The sequence below is a fragment of the Quercus robur genome, chromosome 2 (assembly GCF_932294415.1).
Source record: "Quercus robur chromosome 2, dhQueRobu3.1, whole genome shotgun sequence".
NCBI lineage: Eukaryota > Viridiplantae > Streptophyta > Magnoliopsida > Fagales > Fagaceae > Quercus > Quercus robur.
The window spans coordinates 83,172,995-83,190,658 of NC_065535.1; the positions used below are offsets into that span (position 1 = coordinate 83,172,995).

Consider the following 17,664-nt stretch of genomic DNA (forward strand, 5'->3'; position numbering starts at 1 on the left):
GTTCCTTACCCATTGAATAAATGCAAGATGCAGACATTTTTGTTTTCAATACAAGATATAAATTATACTATATCTTAATTTAAATGTATATGTGTGTGGAGCTCTCTCTTAGAGACTTAAACTCCAGTCCTTGCCCTTTACACCCCACAAGTACTTATACTTATGAAGTGACCATCGCACCAATAGTGCGCAGTGATGCTCATCTATTTTTTGGGTAAATTTTATAATTTGTAAGCTGCATTCTAAACCAACTGGAGCTGCTAATTGTGATTGCATTTGTGTGTAGCCTTCTCTGTTTCACATGCTCTATGCCCATTTTTAAAGGCTTTTTAGTTTCTATTTTTACTTATTTATTTATCTTTTCTTTTAAGGATTCCCTAATGATTTCTACAGGTATATAACTTCAAATTAAAAGAAAGGATGCTAAAAAAAAATCTGACATACGTGAATAACGTGAAACTAATAGAAAATATTTAAAGATTCAATAACTTGGGTGCCTAGCATGCAAATGAAGAATTTAAACAGAAGCTTTGTGTTAATCTTGTGAGAAACTTTGAAACAACACCGTTCTAGCTTAAAGGAGAGAGAGAGAGAGAGAGAGAGAGAGAGAGAGAGAGAGAGAGAGAGAGAGAGAGAGACATTAACAGATCCCATTTGTCATATTTTTCTCAAAAAATTACATGCGAAATTATTAAATTATAAAAAAGAAAAAAGAGAACATAGTTTGACGTCAAAGAAGAGAAATAAGTACCAAACAAATAGAAATTGTCATGTAGCAAGACAACCAAATACATATTGGTTGTTGGTGAGGATATTGATGAAGCCGGAGGAGACAGTGATTTGAAATATCATCACGGCTATGGTGTGCCCTTCTTGATCTGGTGGAAGCATGATGTGAAGAGCATGGTTGTGAAAGTAACATGACATTATCACAAATACATGTTTGAGAGACATTTAATGTTATACTCTTGAGAATCTACCATTGAAAATTTCTCTTTAAGTTATCATGAAACTCCCAAATGCGACTTTGCCTTATCTATAGCCATTATTTTTTTTTTAAAGAAGAAGAATATGATGAAGGAGAAGGAGGAGGAGAAGTATAGCGTGAAACTAAAAAAAAAAAAAAAAAAAAAATTCCGGATAATTAGTTCTTAAGAAGAAGTCAGAGCAGTTTAAATTATTAAATTTGAGAGTAAAGCAATTTGTTAGGAGTAAAACATGGGGGAGTGAAATTCAAGCAGTTTGTTAGGAGTAAAATGTGGGAGTGGAATTCAAACGTGTTAGTTTTTTATTTAATTTAATTAAATGTCTCTTAAATATATGTAGACTTAATTATTTTTTGTTTAGAGTAGTGCTTAATAAATTTAGGGGTAAAGTAAATAAGTGGGGAGTATAGGTGGAGAGTTTTTAAGCTATTGAGAAGAAGTAGGAATTTATATCAACGTAGAAGTAGGAATAGGGAGTATCTGTGGGGAGTTTTTTAAGCTATTGAGTAGAAGTAGGAATTTATATCAATGTAGAAGTAGAAATTTATATCAAGTAGGAAGACATTTCAACGTAAAAGTAGGAATTTATTATTTTTTTCAATTTATTATTTTAACGTCATTTTTAAGTTTTAGATTAATTAAATTGGGAGTATTTTTTACAGTAAAAAAAAAGAAAAAATAACAATAACTAACTTTCTGAAACAAATGACTAAAGCCGTATAACAAACACACCTAGATAATAAAATGACTTTTTCGAATCGGCCAAAAATCACACATTACAGCACACCTTTGGGTCAAGGTCTCAAATTTAATACACCGTAACTGTGAGGAGCATGGTCACATGCATAGTATAGTCACTTGTGAAGATCACCAAGGTAGTTATAGTTCGTATAAATATGAAAGACTAGTACTTGGCCCGCAAAATAAAAGCTTTAAATTTTTTATTTTTTTATTTTGATAAGTGAGTATTGTTTGTGGCCCCAAGAGGAAAGGATAGGGAGTAGCAAAGGAAAGGCTTTAAATTTGGTTTGGAACTTTTTTTAATGAAAAGTTTCCCTTAACGTTTTTGTGTGCCCCTTTCTCATAGCGGAGAGAGAACACTTGGTGATGATTAAGAACGAATCAACAATGATATCCATGGGTGTATTATTGTATATATATAGTACTATTGCTAACCCTGAATGAGATTCTCGTTCCACTTATAAGGAGATGGATAATAAAGAATTATTACAAGTTAGGGGTGGATGGTTATCAAGTTTCTGATTAGGTGGGTTAATTTTAACTCTCATCTACTAGCTAGGGTTTGAATTTTTGTTCTAATAATTGAATACAAGATTAAAAAATAAAAAATAAAATCTTTAAATATCAAAATGATCTAGAGATATCAGTATTCTAGAGGAAAATAATATATATCTGTTGCACATTTCATTGCTTTAATAAGCTGTCTATGGCTTACTGGAATTGGTATTCTTGTTAATTGGTTTAATAGGACACAGGAAATTCCAATACCAAAGCTGAGATGGAAGGGTAGAAACAAAACAGTGGTCATTGGCAAAAGAGTGATACAAGGGTTATTACTAATTTTCTTATATAAGTTTTATAAACTCACTAGTCAAATATAAAATATAAAATATAAAATATAAAATATAAAATTATTTTATTGACATAGTATAAATCATGTCATTGCGAAATTTGTATATTTTATGTAATAAATTGGTAATGCCTTTTGAATATTTCTTTAATTCTCAACAAAATCGGAAGTTGACAATAAAAGCAAATATTTCAGAGTTTAGCTTGCGAGTGCAAAAGAATAATCATGTGAATTAAAAACTTTAAAATTACTATGATAGGCATTTGAAAACTCCATTTAAAGGAACATGCACGATTGAAAAGAACAACACGATGACTCTTGAATGCGTTTAAAAGAATACATTAAGTTGTGAATTTTTTACCTTATTGTCATATATACCAAAAACATACAAATGTGACAAAATATTTATATATTTACATAAAAAACTGTCTATGCTTAATTACGTGAATTAGCATCATATTATATTAAGACTAAAGGTAAACTCACAATAAAAAAAATTAAAAAAAAAAAAAAAAAAAAAAAAAAAAAAAAGCCTAAAGGTGAACTACTCTATAAGAGGTTTTGGATCAAATTTCTTAACCAACACTCATATATAGGACCATTCAAAAGTTTCTTCTCAATAATCACTTTGATGTATATATAAAATCATGTGTGTGTACCAGATGGGTAGTACACACCCAAGAAATAGGCAGAAAAGCCATAGACAATAGGTGGAAAAACAAATGATGCGTCCACATCTTTTCATAACTCCCATTGAAGTGCAGTAGGCGGTAGTATGATCTTTCCAACTATAGGGTCAAGGATTCCTAAAATCATTAATGAACTATTCAATTTTATTATTTAAATAATTAAATTGAAGGTCCCAAATCCAAATTGACAAACTACCTACGGCATCATTAGCATCTACCACACTTTCTTTCTTTCTTTCTTTTTCTAAATTATACTAAATTATATCTTTTAATTTTGACATAATTTTGTGACCTAGATTCTCGTTTACACCTCCAATACTAATATATCACACCAATATTTCATAAATCAAGGAATACATTCTTCCACGTATAATATATTCTTATTAATATTTATTTGAAAAAAAATCAAATCCCATTAAATAAATATAAAACCCTTATTTACTATTAATATTAATAAAGAACCACCGAACCTAGTCCAACTCGTCAAAGACGCCATACACTAGAGGATGAGCTAGAGTGACCTAGAGTTATATGTTGTTCGGTCCTCATGATCTAAAAAAGAAACTCTACCAAGTCTATGCAATTTCATGGCTAGCTAGGATATATTGTACCATCTTTTCTCACAACCTGAAGATATATTAAAGAAAACAAATTCAACGATTAATCAAGCTAATGTTAAACTTAAGGAATTTAATCGAAGTACTTCAAGATACCAAAAAAAAAAAAAAAAAAAAAACAGCAAAATACATTCCAAATCAAGTGAACAGCATGAAAAAAAAAAAAAAAAAAAAAATCCAAATTTATCAATATATATTAATCCAAATTTGGAAAAGAATTAAGAAAAAACAAATCTCGAGCTCGCGACCACCATTCAAATGATGGCTCTGCCGTGGCATCTTTTTCTAGACTTAGGCACCATATTCAGTGTACTCTCTATTTGGTGACATTTCTAGCGGGTTGTTTTTATTTTTTATTTTTATGGGTTTTGATTTTTTGGAATAGGGTGTTAACTGGTATGTATTTGTGTATCTTCTCATATGACAAGATGTGTTCATTAATTTATGAAATCTCAATGTGGCATTATGGTATTGGAGGGGGTAAACAAAGAGTTTTACACCATATCCTTATTAAATGTAAACTCTTTTCAGCTCGGTCATTTAAGTTTCATTTTTTTTTTTCTCATTTCAATCCGTTAAATTTACTTCTTCCGTCTAGCTCTTTTCAATCTAACCATTAGTTTTAGTAGTTTTTACTTTCCAAAATAACACCAATTAGGTGGACTTAAATAAAGACCTATCAAATAGCTCAAGTCATGTTAATTGGGTTACAGGTCAAATTCAAATCGAGTTAGAAACGGTCATTTGAAATAGCTTGTGATCGAGTTGAGTCAATCGAGTTGCAAGTTGAGTTAATCAGTTTATGGGTTGACTCATTTTTTTTACATGTATGAGAAAATAGTAATAATATGATCAAATTCTCTTTGTCTTCCTTTCAAAGACAAATAAGAAAACAAATAATAAAATGCTAAAAAAATTAAATTTAAAACATAAATTCATAATTTTACACAATCTATAGTTTACTAATGATATCATCACCATAAAAAAAATAAAAAATAAAAAGACGAAAAATTAATATATAATAAATGTCATCAACCAATGCTAAAAGTTGATTCATAAGCAATGGTGATAGGAATGCTTAAGAGATTGTGTTTCATTAAAGAGAGTTCAAAACGTAACTGTAATCTCTTTCCACCAAAAATTTAAAAAAAAAAAAAAAAAATCCAAATTTGCATATTACTTTCAAATGAAAAAGATAATCAAAAAGTTTTAGTTTTTAAAAATTCATTTCTTTAACAAATGGGTCAGGTATGGGTTGACCCAATATTTCAATGGGTTGAGTGTAGGTTGACCCATTTTTTCTATGGGCTAGGTTAATGGGTTCAAGTCCAATTTTTCTAGGTCAAGACTTAATAGTGCTAATTGAATGAAGTGATTACATTAGAAGCAACTGGAAGCTAAAAGATTGGAAAAATAATAATAAAAAATTAAAAACAGGTCAAAGTTAGAGGGTGTAAATTTTAAAAGTAAAATTTACACACAATTCCTAAATACATTAAGTTCCCTAATTTTATTTTAATACGTAGTTGCATTGACAAATAAAATATAGACAATGTTATTTTGTACAAGACAACTAAATTCAATGTAGCTATTTGTTATCTAAAAGAAAATTTTCAATATAGCTATATGTTTGAATTGAATTTAACATATTGCATCTAAAGAATTTTACCTAAGTTTTATCCTATTTTAAATTTTTTTAATTTTGGGTTTGGTTGCAAATGACATGGAATGCTAGAATTGGGCCCAAAAAAAATTCAAAACCATTGGCCCGAATAAGCCTTTAAAGGAAAACAGTGGGCTAGAATTGGGCCGAAAAAGAATTCCAAAAGTTGGCCCAAATTGAAAAAAAAAACCAATTGAAGGAAAATATTGGGCCAACCTACCATTCAACAACCATTTTTATTTCAACTACCATTCTTCCCGCGCTCTCGAACGTGAGGTGAGGGAGAGAGTCACGGAATGAGTAACTCAGTTCATTTCCCGAGTCATCATGAAACCCAAAACCAACACACCCTTCTCTTCTTTTCTTCCCAACTTCAATGGAATATTATCACACACCCACCAACTCAACTCGCCCGATTCACCTCCCTTGACTCACTCCCAACTCACCTACTACCACCACCATGCTCAAAGGCAAGCTCAAGCTTCCGCTTCCTGTCCCCGACAAAGCCCGCCGAGCCTTCCCGGACCGCCTTGGCAGCCTGGTCGCTGGATTCGACGGAAAAGAAGAAGAGTACGGTGGAGGCTCCGATTTGGTAGTATTTGAACCCGGTGAAGAGCTCGAGACCTTTCAGCCTAATGGGTTCGTGTCCGATAAAGAGAGCGATGGCGTTGAAAATTTTGTTGAGGACCGACCCAGACCCGAAAAAGACGGGGCGGGTCCGGTTTCGACAGTGCAAGTCATTGCGGTGGACGAGAAAAGATCCGATCTTGAATATGAGGTTTTGAATTTGAGCCTTACTGGGTTTTTTTCTTTTTTTTGAATTTTTTTTGAATATTTTTTTTTACAATAATCCTAAACTTTGTATATTCTGATTGTAGTTTGAGTTTTTGTATGTGTGTGTGTGTGTGTGTGTTTTTTTAAATGTAATTACAAATGGTTAAGGATTGCTGGGTTTTTTGTGAAGTTTCTTAATTTGGGTAGTCAGTTAATTTTGTACATTTGGTCTTACAGTCAGTTTGGTTACTAGAGGATAATGTTGGATAAGGAATGAAAAAGGAAATGGAGTGTGTAATTATGTTTTCATGAAGTCATGGATTTACTAAGACGGAAAAGTCAAAAGATTGAAAGACCAATCATGTGTACAAGGTTTTCAATTTGATAACCTTGTTAAAATTTTCCAATTTGGTTTCATCTAAAAGCAGTCAAATAGAGTATTAGGGTTTATTGTTTCTTCCTTTTGCTTTCTGTAAAATGCAACTGTGATATATATTTTTTCTCTTTTTTATATTTTATATTTTTTCATTAGCTTTCTCGGCCGGAGATAAATTTGGAGAAGTTACAAAGAATTGCTAGTGCTGGACTTCCAGATGGAGGAGGTTTGCGCGCAACGGCTTGGAAGGTAAGGGCTCTATTCTTTGGTTAGCCATGTTTATATTTTCAATCAGATTTGATCTTTTAGTGTGAATTGACAAATACAATGAGGTAGAGTGGAGACAATACTTGAATCCAGGACCATTGTTTTGATACCATGATAAAATACCACTTCGTTCACAAAAGTTTTAGTTATTAGGAAAGGCTTAATTTCATCATTTAGCCATTATTCTAACATTCACAGATATCAAATGGACTTATGGACATGGTAATTTTGGTTTCCAAAGTTCTGGTTATCATAAGTTTAGTGTAGAAAGAAATTAACTCTACCTAGCAATTTAGACAATTATAGAGAGCATTTGAAGTGAACCCAGATAATATTTAGCCCTAGATTTTGAATTCGATGAACACAATTATAATATGGCATAATTACATTATTATTTCTATTAACAAACAAAGCAAATTTACTTATAGCAAATAGAAGCACCAAAAATTAGAAATGTTATTTCTGATTTCTATTTTTTATATATATTTTTTCATTGGTAAGTTATAAATGCACTAAGTGAGTTTTGAATTCACAACTTCACCCTCCACTCAGACTTGTAAGAGGAGGAAATGCCATTTGAGCCAAGGCTCATTGGTACTACTATTTCTGATTTCTCATCATCACAATCACGTAACTGTCATGATTCGTTAATGTCATTATGGTCTGATAGATTTTGAGGAGATCATCTTGAGATAATTCAATTACTGACTGAAGATTGTACTATAACTGCAATGATAGACTGATAGGATAATTAGGGTAGTTTTGCTCTTGAAACTTCATATCTCATTCAGTTCATTTTCATCCTGAAAATTCATTTACCTTTAGGATCAGTGGACACCTTTGAAATTGATGGGTGGGATGGAGGTTTTCATCTCATAAAAAATGGACTAAGGACCTCCCATGTGAATTTAAGGTCTGCGTGTGTGTGTTCATCAAAGTGTATGTCTATGGGTAGTATATTCAGAAAGGGCTACTGCATAATGCTTTGATACAACACTCAGATAATCAACAGAGTTATCCCTTGGCTTAACTGGATCTTTAACTAGAAGCAAGCATTAACACAGTTGAAGGTATTCATAAAAAAATAGAAAAAACAAGTTGAATGTAACAAATTATAAATGAATGTTTCCTAATCTGAGGATTGGAAGTTTAAATTCTAGTCTACATGTTAAGACGACACTAGATCACTAAGATGTTTAATGGGCCAAATTAATAAAGTTTTATTGTTTGATGCTTGTGATTATTTGAGTATTTATTGCCCTTGTATGTTTTCAACCAGCTGCTTTTAGGTTATTTACCTACTTCTCGTGACCTATGGGAAAAGGAACTGACTGAGAATCGACAAAAGTATGCAAAGCTAAAAGAGGAGCTTCTTCTGAGTCCTGTAAGATGCTTCTTACCAAGCACTTGTTTACATTGCTAACAAACTTGTTTAGATGCGGATGAATATCTTACACAGATTTATATCAAGTTCATTATTTCTTGTTAGCAGTTACCATGGACTAATGGAAATCTTGAATCTAGACAGTCAGAACTCACAAGGAGAAAAGATGAAGCTTTTAGTTATAAGGAGCAGCATGTTGACGTTGATGTGGATGGGCCACTGAGGCGACATGAAATTTCTCAAGAAGATCATCCTTTGAGCCTCGGTAAAGCAAGTGCATGGCATCAATACTTTCAGGTGAATGTCTTCTCCAATTAAAGCTGTCTCTTGAATCCTTATGTTATAATCAAGTTGATTTATTTTTCTTCTCTCTTTTTGGGAGTATATAATTGAGTTGATGTTTGTCAGTAAAACTCCATTTGTTTCTAGTATACAGAGATGGTAGAACAGATTGATCGTGATCTGCAACGCACACACCCAGATAAGAAATTCTTCTCAGGGGAAACATCATTCAGTAGGAAAAACAGAGTACTTCATTGCCTTAACCCAATTTTTTATTTTCTTTTTTCTTGTTTGTGAGATTTTCTCAAGGTGACTGGATGATATGCTGAATTTTCATCTGCAGCAAGCAATGAAAAATATTCTTCTCCTGTTTGCAAAATTGAATCCTGCAATCCGTTATGTGCAAGGCATGAATGAGGTCCTCGCACCAATATACTATGTGTTCAGTACTGACACCGATGAGAAAAATGCTGTAAGACTTCCGTTAGATTTCTTATTTGATAGATCTATCTGCTAATTTGTTTGAATCTAATTGTCTTTGGTTCGAGAGTGTTTGGGGACCAAAGGTCACATTTCTGTGAATTGCCAGTCTTGCAGATTCTGAAAAACCAAATTGACTGGCATAATGATTTTTGACACTCACAGTTCACTCTATATGCATGTATGGGATGTTATTACCAGCTGATATGTGTATATTTTTCCTGTAAGCTTCAATAAATCTTATTATTCTTCTTATCTTATTAAAAAAATAAAAATAAAAATAAAAACCCGATGTTTCAGAGATGGCTTTTCCCTTGTTTTAGATTGAACCTGAACAACAATTTCTATGATAAGTTGGTTTCTTTTTTTTTTTTTTTTCTTTTTCTTTTTTTCTGGTTTTGTTTGAGGCTTTGTTTTTGTCTACATTTTCTTGTTCCTTTTCATGTTTTCGAATTTAAGATATAAGGCTAATCATGAATAGAGACATTATCCCTGTTCTTCTATGTAGGCAAATGCAGAAGCAGATAGTTTTTCTTGTTTTGTTAGACTCTTGAGTGACTCAGTGGATCACTTTTGCCAACAATTGGATAATAGTGCAGTGGGCATCCTTTCCACCCTTACCCGCTTATCAGATTTATTAAAAGCCAATAATGAGGAATTGTGGCGGCATCTTGAGCTCACAAACAAGGTAAATTACATCAAAATCTGCTTAGGATTTAAATTCAAATATGCCTTAAGCTTATATTAATTTAATGCGTCTTATGTTGTTTTGACTTCTTCTGCGAACCACCTCAGTCAATTAGAATCCATTTCTTAAAGGTGATCACTCATGTTACACTAAAATGTGCAAGCTTATATTATGTATTCTTTTGAGCAGGTGAGGCCACAATTCTATGCATTCAGGTGGATTACATTGCTACTTACACAAGAATTCGATTTTCAACCAATCTTGAGAATTTGGGATTGTCTTCTGGGTAATCCTTTTGGTGTTCAGGTCCCTCTCTCTCTCTCTCTCTCTCTCTCTCTCTCTGTTCTTATTTACTTAGCTAATTGTAACCGACATTAATTCCTCTACCCCAATCTTCTCCCAGATTAATCTAGTTTTGTTTGGCCATTTACTCTTCATTTTTAATATGATGCTTCACCAATCTGTCTGAATACTCATTTAATGGAAGCAAAATTTATGGACCACAGGATATGCTTCTACGAGTTTGTTGTGCAATGCTGCTATGTGTTAAGAGCAGGCTACTGAGTGGTGATTTTGTGGCTAACTTAAAGCTTCTACAGCACTACCCTGATATCAACATAGAACATCTTCTCCGGGTAGCTCAGGATCTCAGTCCGGACACATCTTCCTATCGCTTGTCCCCTTAATTACATGCCTCTGTGTACAAATGTCTCTGTTTACATGTTTTGTAATGATGTATCAGGCTTGCACTATTGCTTGAGTTACTCTAACCCAAAATATTTTTTCATGATACATTTAAAGTACAGCTTTACTTTTCAGATCAATTCAAAGTCACATCAACATGTGACTCCTAAGATCTTTGTATATATATTTTTTCCTAAATGATGGGGCACAAGCTCGAGTGCATTAGCTTGCTGTTATCAAGCAGTGGTAGCTTTGAGTAAATGAGTGGATTAGGTTTGGGAGTGACATCAATTGGAGTTTCTCTTCTTTCTTTCAAGTGATCTTTTTTAAGAATTGATGTGTGACATCATGCTCAGGTTCCTTTTTCCACCCCTTACCTTGATTTTCTGATTATGAGAAGTTCATTTGAGGTGAACTGGAAAAGAAAATAATATTATACTAACTTATGCATAAAATTTACTTTAGACCCTTGATTTTACCAAGGAAAAGTAGAAAAAAAATTTCCCCCTTGGGTTGAAGTATCTGTTGAAGGGAGAAACTCCACAAAACCACACATGTCCAAAGGAGGTTATTTGGGCATGCCATGACCTTGGCAGCTTGCATGATGGGCTGCCAAGAGCATGCCATATTGCACTCATTCAATTCAAACATTCCCGGGTATCACAAGAATCAAGTGCAATATTCCCTTGACCAAGACAATATTAATTGTTCTTCCTTCAAAACTAGGAGACATTTTTTTTTCGACAATAAATTGAACAAGTTAATGGTACAGCCAGGTTTGCTGGATTACTATTAATTTATTATTTCTCTCCTTGTGCTGCACCTGCACCTAAAGTTTTTTTAAAGCAAAAGACCATCTTTCCCGCCACCAACTGGTCCTTATGTGGATTGGAAGGCTTGGAGGACTCGTTTTCTAATCTTTCTAGGAAGCAACTTCTTCTACTACCTTATATTGCGCCATGACATCAGAACTAAAACAAAACCAAGTTGAAGTTGCTTTAAACCAATTAATTTAGCCTCCTTTCCAGCAAGTTTACCTGATCCACCACTGCTTCTAAATAATTTTTATTTTACTCAAAAGTCCTTTTAAGGGATTTCTCCGATTCACATTGCTTCTTCTTCAAGAACCTTCTAATGTAAGCCAACTAATTTCTTCTCTTCAAGTCAATGCTATATATGTTCGGGTCATATGTTTCATCTCCTTCTTTGTATTTTGATTTTGTGGTCCTTTTGAGTTGTTTTCAAAACTTTAAAGCCAAGGAGGTCTGTGCAGTGTGGAAATAAGCAGAGAGATGACAAAAATAATGTTGCATGGGACGCTTCACGCGACAATTTATGAGGTTGATAAGCTTTCTGGCAAAGGTTGCTGCATGTTCTTCTGCAGGGTATGTTTGCATGTTCCGAAAATTGTGTCCACCATCTTATTTCCTAATTGTATAGAATTCCTTTTCCCTTGTTTTTCCATCAGATATATGTTTAGATAAGAACGAAAAAAAAAATTGATCTGAAAAGAAAGAAAAAGTAGACGTATATAACTAATTCTTCTGAGGAAAAAAAAAAAATTATGCTTTCTGGCTGTTCATATCAATGATTTTTAAAATCCATTAGTGGCTATATACCTGTATTATGCTTTCTCAATGGCACACATGTACCTGGTCCATAATCTTGTCTTATTTTACTATGCTATTTTTCTCATTCCTACTTTACATGCAATAGTGTGCTGAAGTCAGTAAGCCATATGATGTTCCCATGTTACATAATTTATTCATTTCTCTATGGTCCAGGAAACCATCAATATACATGAACTTTCAAACACTAAACCAATTGGTTAGTCTATTTCATATTTGACTTCTCTCTCTAACATGTTAAGCATAAAGTTGGAAATATTTTTAATTAGTACTTTTTGCTGACACTAGTCATAATATCTCTTTGGAATTGAACCAAACTTTATGATAGCGGAGAATGCTATTCTAATTGTTCTCAATATCGTTTTCTTTGGTTTCGTTCTTTCACTCTGATCTGTTTGACAATCAAGAATTGTAGGAAAAGAAAAGCATATATGGAATTTAGAACTGCAAAACCCTCAACCATAAGAAATTTCAAACTTACATTCCCTCTTCCATGGCAAAATAAGAAGTTTGAAATTTTTATGTCTAGAATCAATTCCAGATACATTTTGCTAAATTCAGATGTCAACGATTTTCCCTGCAGCCAATGGATAGCATAGAAACTGTTGGGCCTGGAAATGGTTCCAAACTCTATGCAACACTTGATATAGAGAATGCTAGAGTTGCCCGCACTAGACTGGTAGAAAATAGACGCTCTAATCCCCAATGGTCCGAGTCTTTCCGCATTTACTGTGCTCATAAGGCTTCTAATATTGTTTTTTCTATCAAAGAAGGTAATCATGTTGGGGCAAGAGTAATTGGAAGAGCTTATATGCCCGTTGAGGAAATAGTAAATGGAGCAGAAGTAGACAGATGGCTTAAGATCTTGAAAAAGAACCATAAACCTCTCCGCGGAACTCCTAAAATCCATGTGAAATTGCAATTTTTCAATGTCACTCAAGAATGTAATTGGTCTCGAGGAATTAGAAGTCCTAAATTTCCAGGAGTCCCTTACACATTCTTTGCACAGAGACATGGTTGCTCAGTTACTCTTTACCAAGATGCTCATATCCCAGACAATTTTATCCCGAAAATCCCTCTTGCTGGGGGCAAATATTATCAGCCCCAGCGATGCTGGGAAGATGTTTTTGATGCCATTTCTAAAGCAAAGCATTTGATATATATTACTGGATGGTCTGTATATTCTAAGATCACCTTGGTAAGGGACTTGAGGAGACAAAAGCCTGGAGGAGAGCTGACCCTCGGAGAGCTTCTTATAAAGAAGGCTAGTGAAGGGGTCAAAGTCCTGATGCTTGTTTGGAATGACAGAACTTCTGTAAAATTACTAAAGAGGGATGGAGTAATGGCTACTCATGATGAAGATACAGGAAGTTATTTCCATAACACTGGAGTCCATTGTGTTTTATGCCCACGTAATCCTGACAATGGCGAAAGCATTGTTCAAGACTTTGAGGTTTCCACCATGTTCACTCATCACCAGAAGATTGTGGTGGTGGACAGTGAGATGCCCAATAGAAAATCTGAAAAGAGGAGGATTGTGAGCTTCATTGGTGGTATTGATCTTTGTGATGGGAGATATGATACTCCCTTTCATTCCATTTTCAGGACTCTCAAAACAGCTCATCATGATGATTTTCATCAGCCTAACTTTGCTGGTGCCTCAATTGAGAAAGGTGGACCTAGGGAGCCTTGGCACGACATTCACTGCCGGTTAGAAGGACCTATTGCCTGGGATGTTTTATTCAATTTTGAGCAGAGATGGAGGAAGCAAGGCAAGAAGGAATTGCTACTTCAATTAAGCGAACTAGATGGCATTTTCATAACCCCATCTCCGGTTATGTACCCCGAAGACCATGAAACATGGAATGTACAATTGTTCCGATCAATTGATGGAGGAGCCACCTTTGGCTTCCCCAATGCTCCTGAGGATGCAGCCAGGGCTGGTCTTCTCACTTGGAAGGATAATGTGATTGACAGAAGCATTCAGGATGCTTACATCAATGCCATTAGACGTGCAAAGAATTTCATATATATTGAAAATCAGTATTTTCTTGGAAGCTCTTTCTGCTGGAATTCACATGGCCTTAAAGTTGAGGAGGTTGGTGCTGTAAATCTTATTCCAAAAGAACTGTCACTGAAGATTGTTAGTAAGATTGAGGCAGGAGAAAGATTTACCGTCTATGTTGTCATTCCACTGTGGCCAGAGGGTGTCCCCGAAAGTGCATCTGTGCAAGCAATATTGAATTGGCAAAATAGGACAATGGAGATGATGTACAAAGACATAGTGCAGGCCCTCCAAACTAAGGGGCTTGAGGCAAACCCAAGGGACTATTTGACATTCTTTTGCCTCGGCAATCGAGAGACAAGGAAAAGTGGAGAATATGAACCTCCAGAGAAACCCGAACATGATACAGATTATAGCAGAGCTCAGGAAGCCAGGCGGTTCATGATCTATATTCATGCTAAGATGATGATAGGTAAATTGGTTTATCAAATTTTCTTGATAAGTTTAAGTACCTACTTTTGTGTTCTGTTGGAAATTCTTGAATTCTCTAACCTAAGGCATTTGATTTCATATTGAAGTATGTCAGTGAAAATTTCAATGTATATTAATATGCATTCTTGTTGTTAGTGTTGTGCTATTAAATGACACATTTTACAGCAATCATCATTATACTGATTCAAGATACCCTCCTCCCCCAAAGAGAATGAGAGTACATCCCAAGACCATATAAATGTCAACTGAAAAAGAGAGTGAGAGGGCATCCCAAAACCGTATAAATTTCAAATGAAAACTTTATCAAGACATCCACATACTGACTGTACATCATAAACTGGAATTTGTTCTTATGAAAATTGAACGTGCTTCTGTTTTGTGTGAGCTCATGCAGTCTTTTAAGGCATTAAGTTGATTAAATATGAGAATATGACAGACAATAACTAAGATTCGACAATGACTGCATTTTGCAGTTGACGATGAATACATCATCATTGGATCTGCCAACCTCAATCAGAGGTCAATGGATGGTGCCCGGGATACAGAGATTGCCATGGGAGCCTATCAACCATTCCACCTATCCACTAGGCAGCCAGCCAGGGGACAAATCCACGGCTTCCGGATGGCATTGTGGTACGAGCACTTGGGCATGCTAGATAACTCCTTTCTCCATCCAGAAAGCGTGGAATGTGTCCAAAGAGTGAACCAATTTGCCAGAAAGTATTGGGACCTCTACTCTAGTGAGACACTGGACCATGACTTGCCAGGCCATTTGCTCAGTTATCCCATTCATATTACTGAAAATGGAGAGGTCAAAGAGCTACCTGGAATAGAATTCTTCCCAGACACAAAGGCTAAAGTTCTTGGATCCAAGTCTGAATTACTGCCTCCAATTCTCACCACTTAATTGCCTTGCACTGATTTTAAAACTGAGCTCTTTTTTTTATTTTTAAATCTTATTTCCCAGTACTATGAGTGATTGGCAATCACTGATTGCTATATGTGTTGTGGATATGTAAATAACATTTTTACTATAGTCTAGTTCATGCAACTTTCCAAAGAAGTGATCATGTAGTACTTGTAGTGGTTAATTACACAGATAGAAAATGATGGATAAATTAGAATTATGAAGTTCAAAGTCAAGCTGAGTTTGAAGGTTTCAAAGAATTTGAGCAAACCAACTATAAGTTGGTGGCCTAATTGAAAACCAGAGATGAAAAACAAGATATTATGAATTTTAATAGGCATAATTTTGAATACAAATTTTCTATCACACTTTATGTTTCACCAATCATCATATGTCATGTGTTTGATTTTTTTTTTTTTTTTTTCTATTTTAAATTTTGATTATTTTATAAGGAAATTCAAAAGCATACATAAAAAGTTGTGATTAGTAGAGTAAAAAAATGAAACACAAAAAGTGCGACAGAGGATTTCTATCGGTTATAATTATAGTTAAGATGTAAATTCCAATTAGTTCAATTAATAAAGTTTCTGATAGTTGAATAAAAGATTTTGAGTTCAATCCCCACTTGAACTAAAAACTGATTAGTGTCTTAGTCTAATAACAAAAAGCGTAATTATCAAATACTAACATCGTTGGTTGAAATTTTCTATAAAATTAAAAAAAAAAAAAAAATTGTAGTTGAGGTGGCCCTCAACAGCTGCTTGTGAACGTGAAACCCAAATTATGGTTCTAGAGCATTTATGAGTGGAGGACGCCAACGTCTTTGTCTTAATTGATTATTGTAAAGATTATAAGTCCTTGGTAGTTGGTAGTAGCTTGCATTTTGTGAAAATCGTACTGTAACTTGCATTCCTAATCCTTGACCGCCAAACTTGGTTCTGGAAATTTGACTTCAAGAATAATCATCGGCCTTATCCATAGAGGATGAGATTAATTACTTGGATTCTTAGTCAATTAGAGTCTTCTCTCTAACTCTCTCTCCCTCTCTCATTTTATTTTGTTTGGCCAGTTAGGATGACTTGTTTTTATTGGTTTATTATGTTAAAAGATACAGTTGTAATTTGAAAAAAAAAAAAAAAAAAAATTGTAGGATTTTAGAAAATGACAAAGTTTGTCTACGAACTTAGTTGTAGTCAAGGACTACAACCAATAATAGGAAGATGACATAAACACGTGTCATCTTTCTATTATTGATTATAAGTTTAGGCTATAACTAAGTTTATAGTTAATCCTTGTCCTTTAAAAAGTTATATAATAGTTAGTATTAAAAATTAACAAACCTAGTATTATGCATGTACTACATAATTAAGAATCATAGGTAAACTAAAAGTAAAATATTTTCATGAGATAATTAAAATTAATTAATAAAATAGATTATTAAAAAAATTAATGCACATTGTGAAAAAAAGTTTACTAAAAATAAAAAATTTAATAGATTATTAAAAATTTTACATTAAAAATCAAAATTGGTATTAAATTTCTTTGAATTTTTTATAATTAAGTTTTAATTGAATTTTTTTTTTTTTTTATAACTTTGATAATAGAGTTTCACTTAAAGTAAAATATATCATTGTATTTATAATGAGTTACGTGAAAAACTTGTCATACAACTTGTAATACTAACATTGTCTCTCATGGGGTGCAAGCAGGACATAAACAACTTAGTTTTTAACAATAATAAATTATTGAAATAATATAAAATATATAATGAACTTTTTTTTTCAATTTCTAGAAACTCTTGGTAATATAACTCTAATCGAAGTAATATTTTTAAAAATTTTCAAAATTTTGGCAATAGATGTTTATTTTAATGTGTTTATAATGTGCCACATCACATTAGGAGGAAATATTGAAAAATATAATAAAAAGCTAGAGGACATCCAATTGGCACAATCACAAGGTGGGTAACAACTTTTATTATATGGTATATGATTAGTATGACTTAAACAAGATTTTATATAATATTAATTTTATTGTGAATGTTTGGTGACAATAATTAAATAATTGATTACCATATAAATTCACAATTTTTGTATAGTGTACTAAAAGTCAATAATATCATTTGTAATCTCAACAAATAATAATAATAAT

General features: G+C 33.3%; 2 protein-coding genes across 6 annotated transcripts; both read left to right on the forward strand.

Moving 5' to 3' along the window:
* Positions 1–5,833: 5,833 nt before the first annotated feature.
* Positions 5,834–10,797, forward strand: LOC126715392 (uncharacterized). 4 transcript variants are annotated; one of them, XM_050415973.1, is made up of 9 exons: positions 5,834–6,324; positions 6,853–6,945; positions 8,243–8,347; positions 8,453–8,644; positions 8,777–8,875; positions 8,973–9,101; positions 9,618–9,797; positions 9,987–10,083; positions 10,304–10,797. In XM_050415973.1, exons 1-9 carry the CDS (start codon positions 6,007–6,009, stop codon positions 10,345–10,347), a joined length of 1,257 nt encoding a protein of 418 aa, XP_050271930.1. In that variant the 5' UTR covers positions 5,834–6,006; the 3' UTR covers positions 10,348–10,797. The 4 variants fall into 4 exon arrangements, with proteins under 4 accessions (XP_050271930.1, XP_050271927.1, XP_050271928.1 ...); XM_050415970.1 differs by having other exon boundaries at positions 5,836–6,324; positions 9,987–10,103; XM_050415971.1 differs by having other exon boundaries at positions 5,837–6,324; positions 8,456–8,644; positions 9,987–10,103.
* A 185-nt stretch (positions 10,798–10,982) lies between these two features.
* Positions 10,983–15,669, forward strand: LOC126715391 (phospholipase D alpha 1-like). Of its 2 annotated transcripts, XM_050415969.1 has the most exons (4): positions 10,983–11,617; positions 11,755–11,866; positions 12,693–14,586; positions 15,080–15,669. In XM_050415969.1, the coding sequence occupies exons 2-4, from the start codon at positions 11,774–11,776 to the stop codon at positions 15,511–15,513; spliced, it is 2,421 nt and encodes an 806-aa protein (XP_050271926.1). In that variant the 5' UTR covers positions 10,983–11,617; positions 11,755–11,773; the 3' UTR covers positions 15,514–15,669. The 2 variants fall into 2 exon arrangements, with proteins under 2 accessions (XP_050271926.1, XP_050271925.1); XM_050415968.1 differs by lacking the exon at positions 10,983–11,617 and having other exon boundaries at positions 11,627–11,866.
* Positions 15,670–17,664: the final 1,995 nt, after the last annotated feature.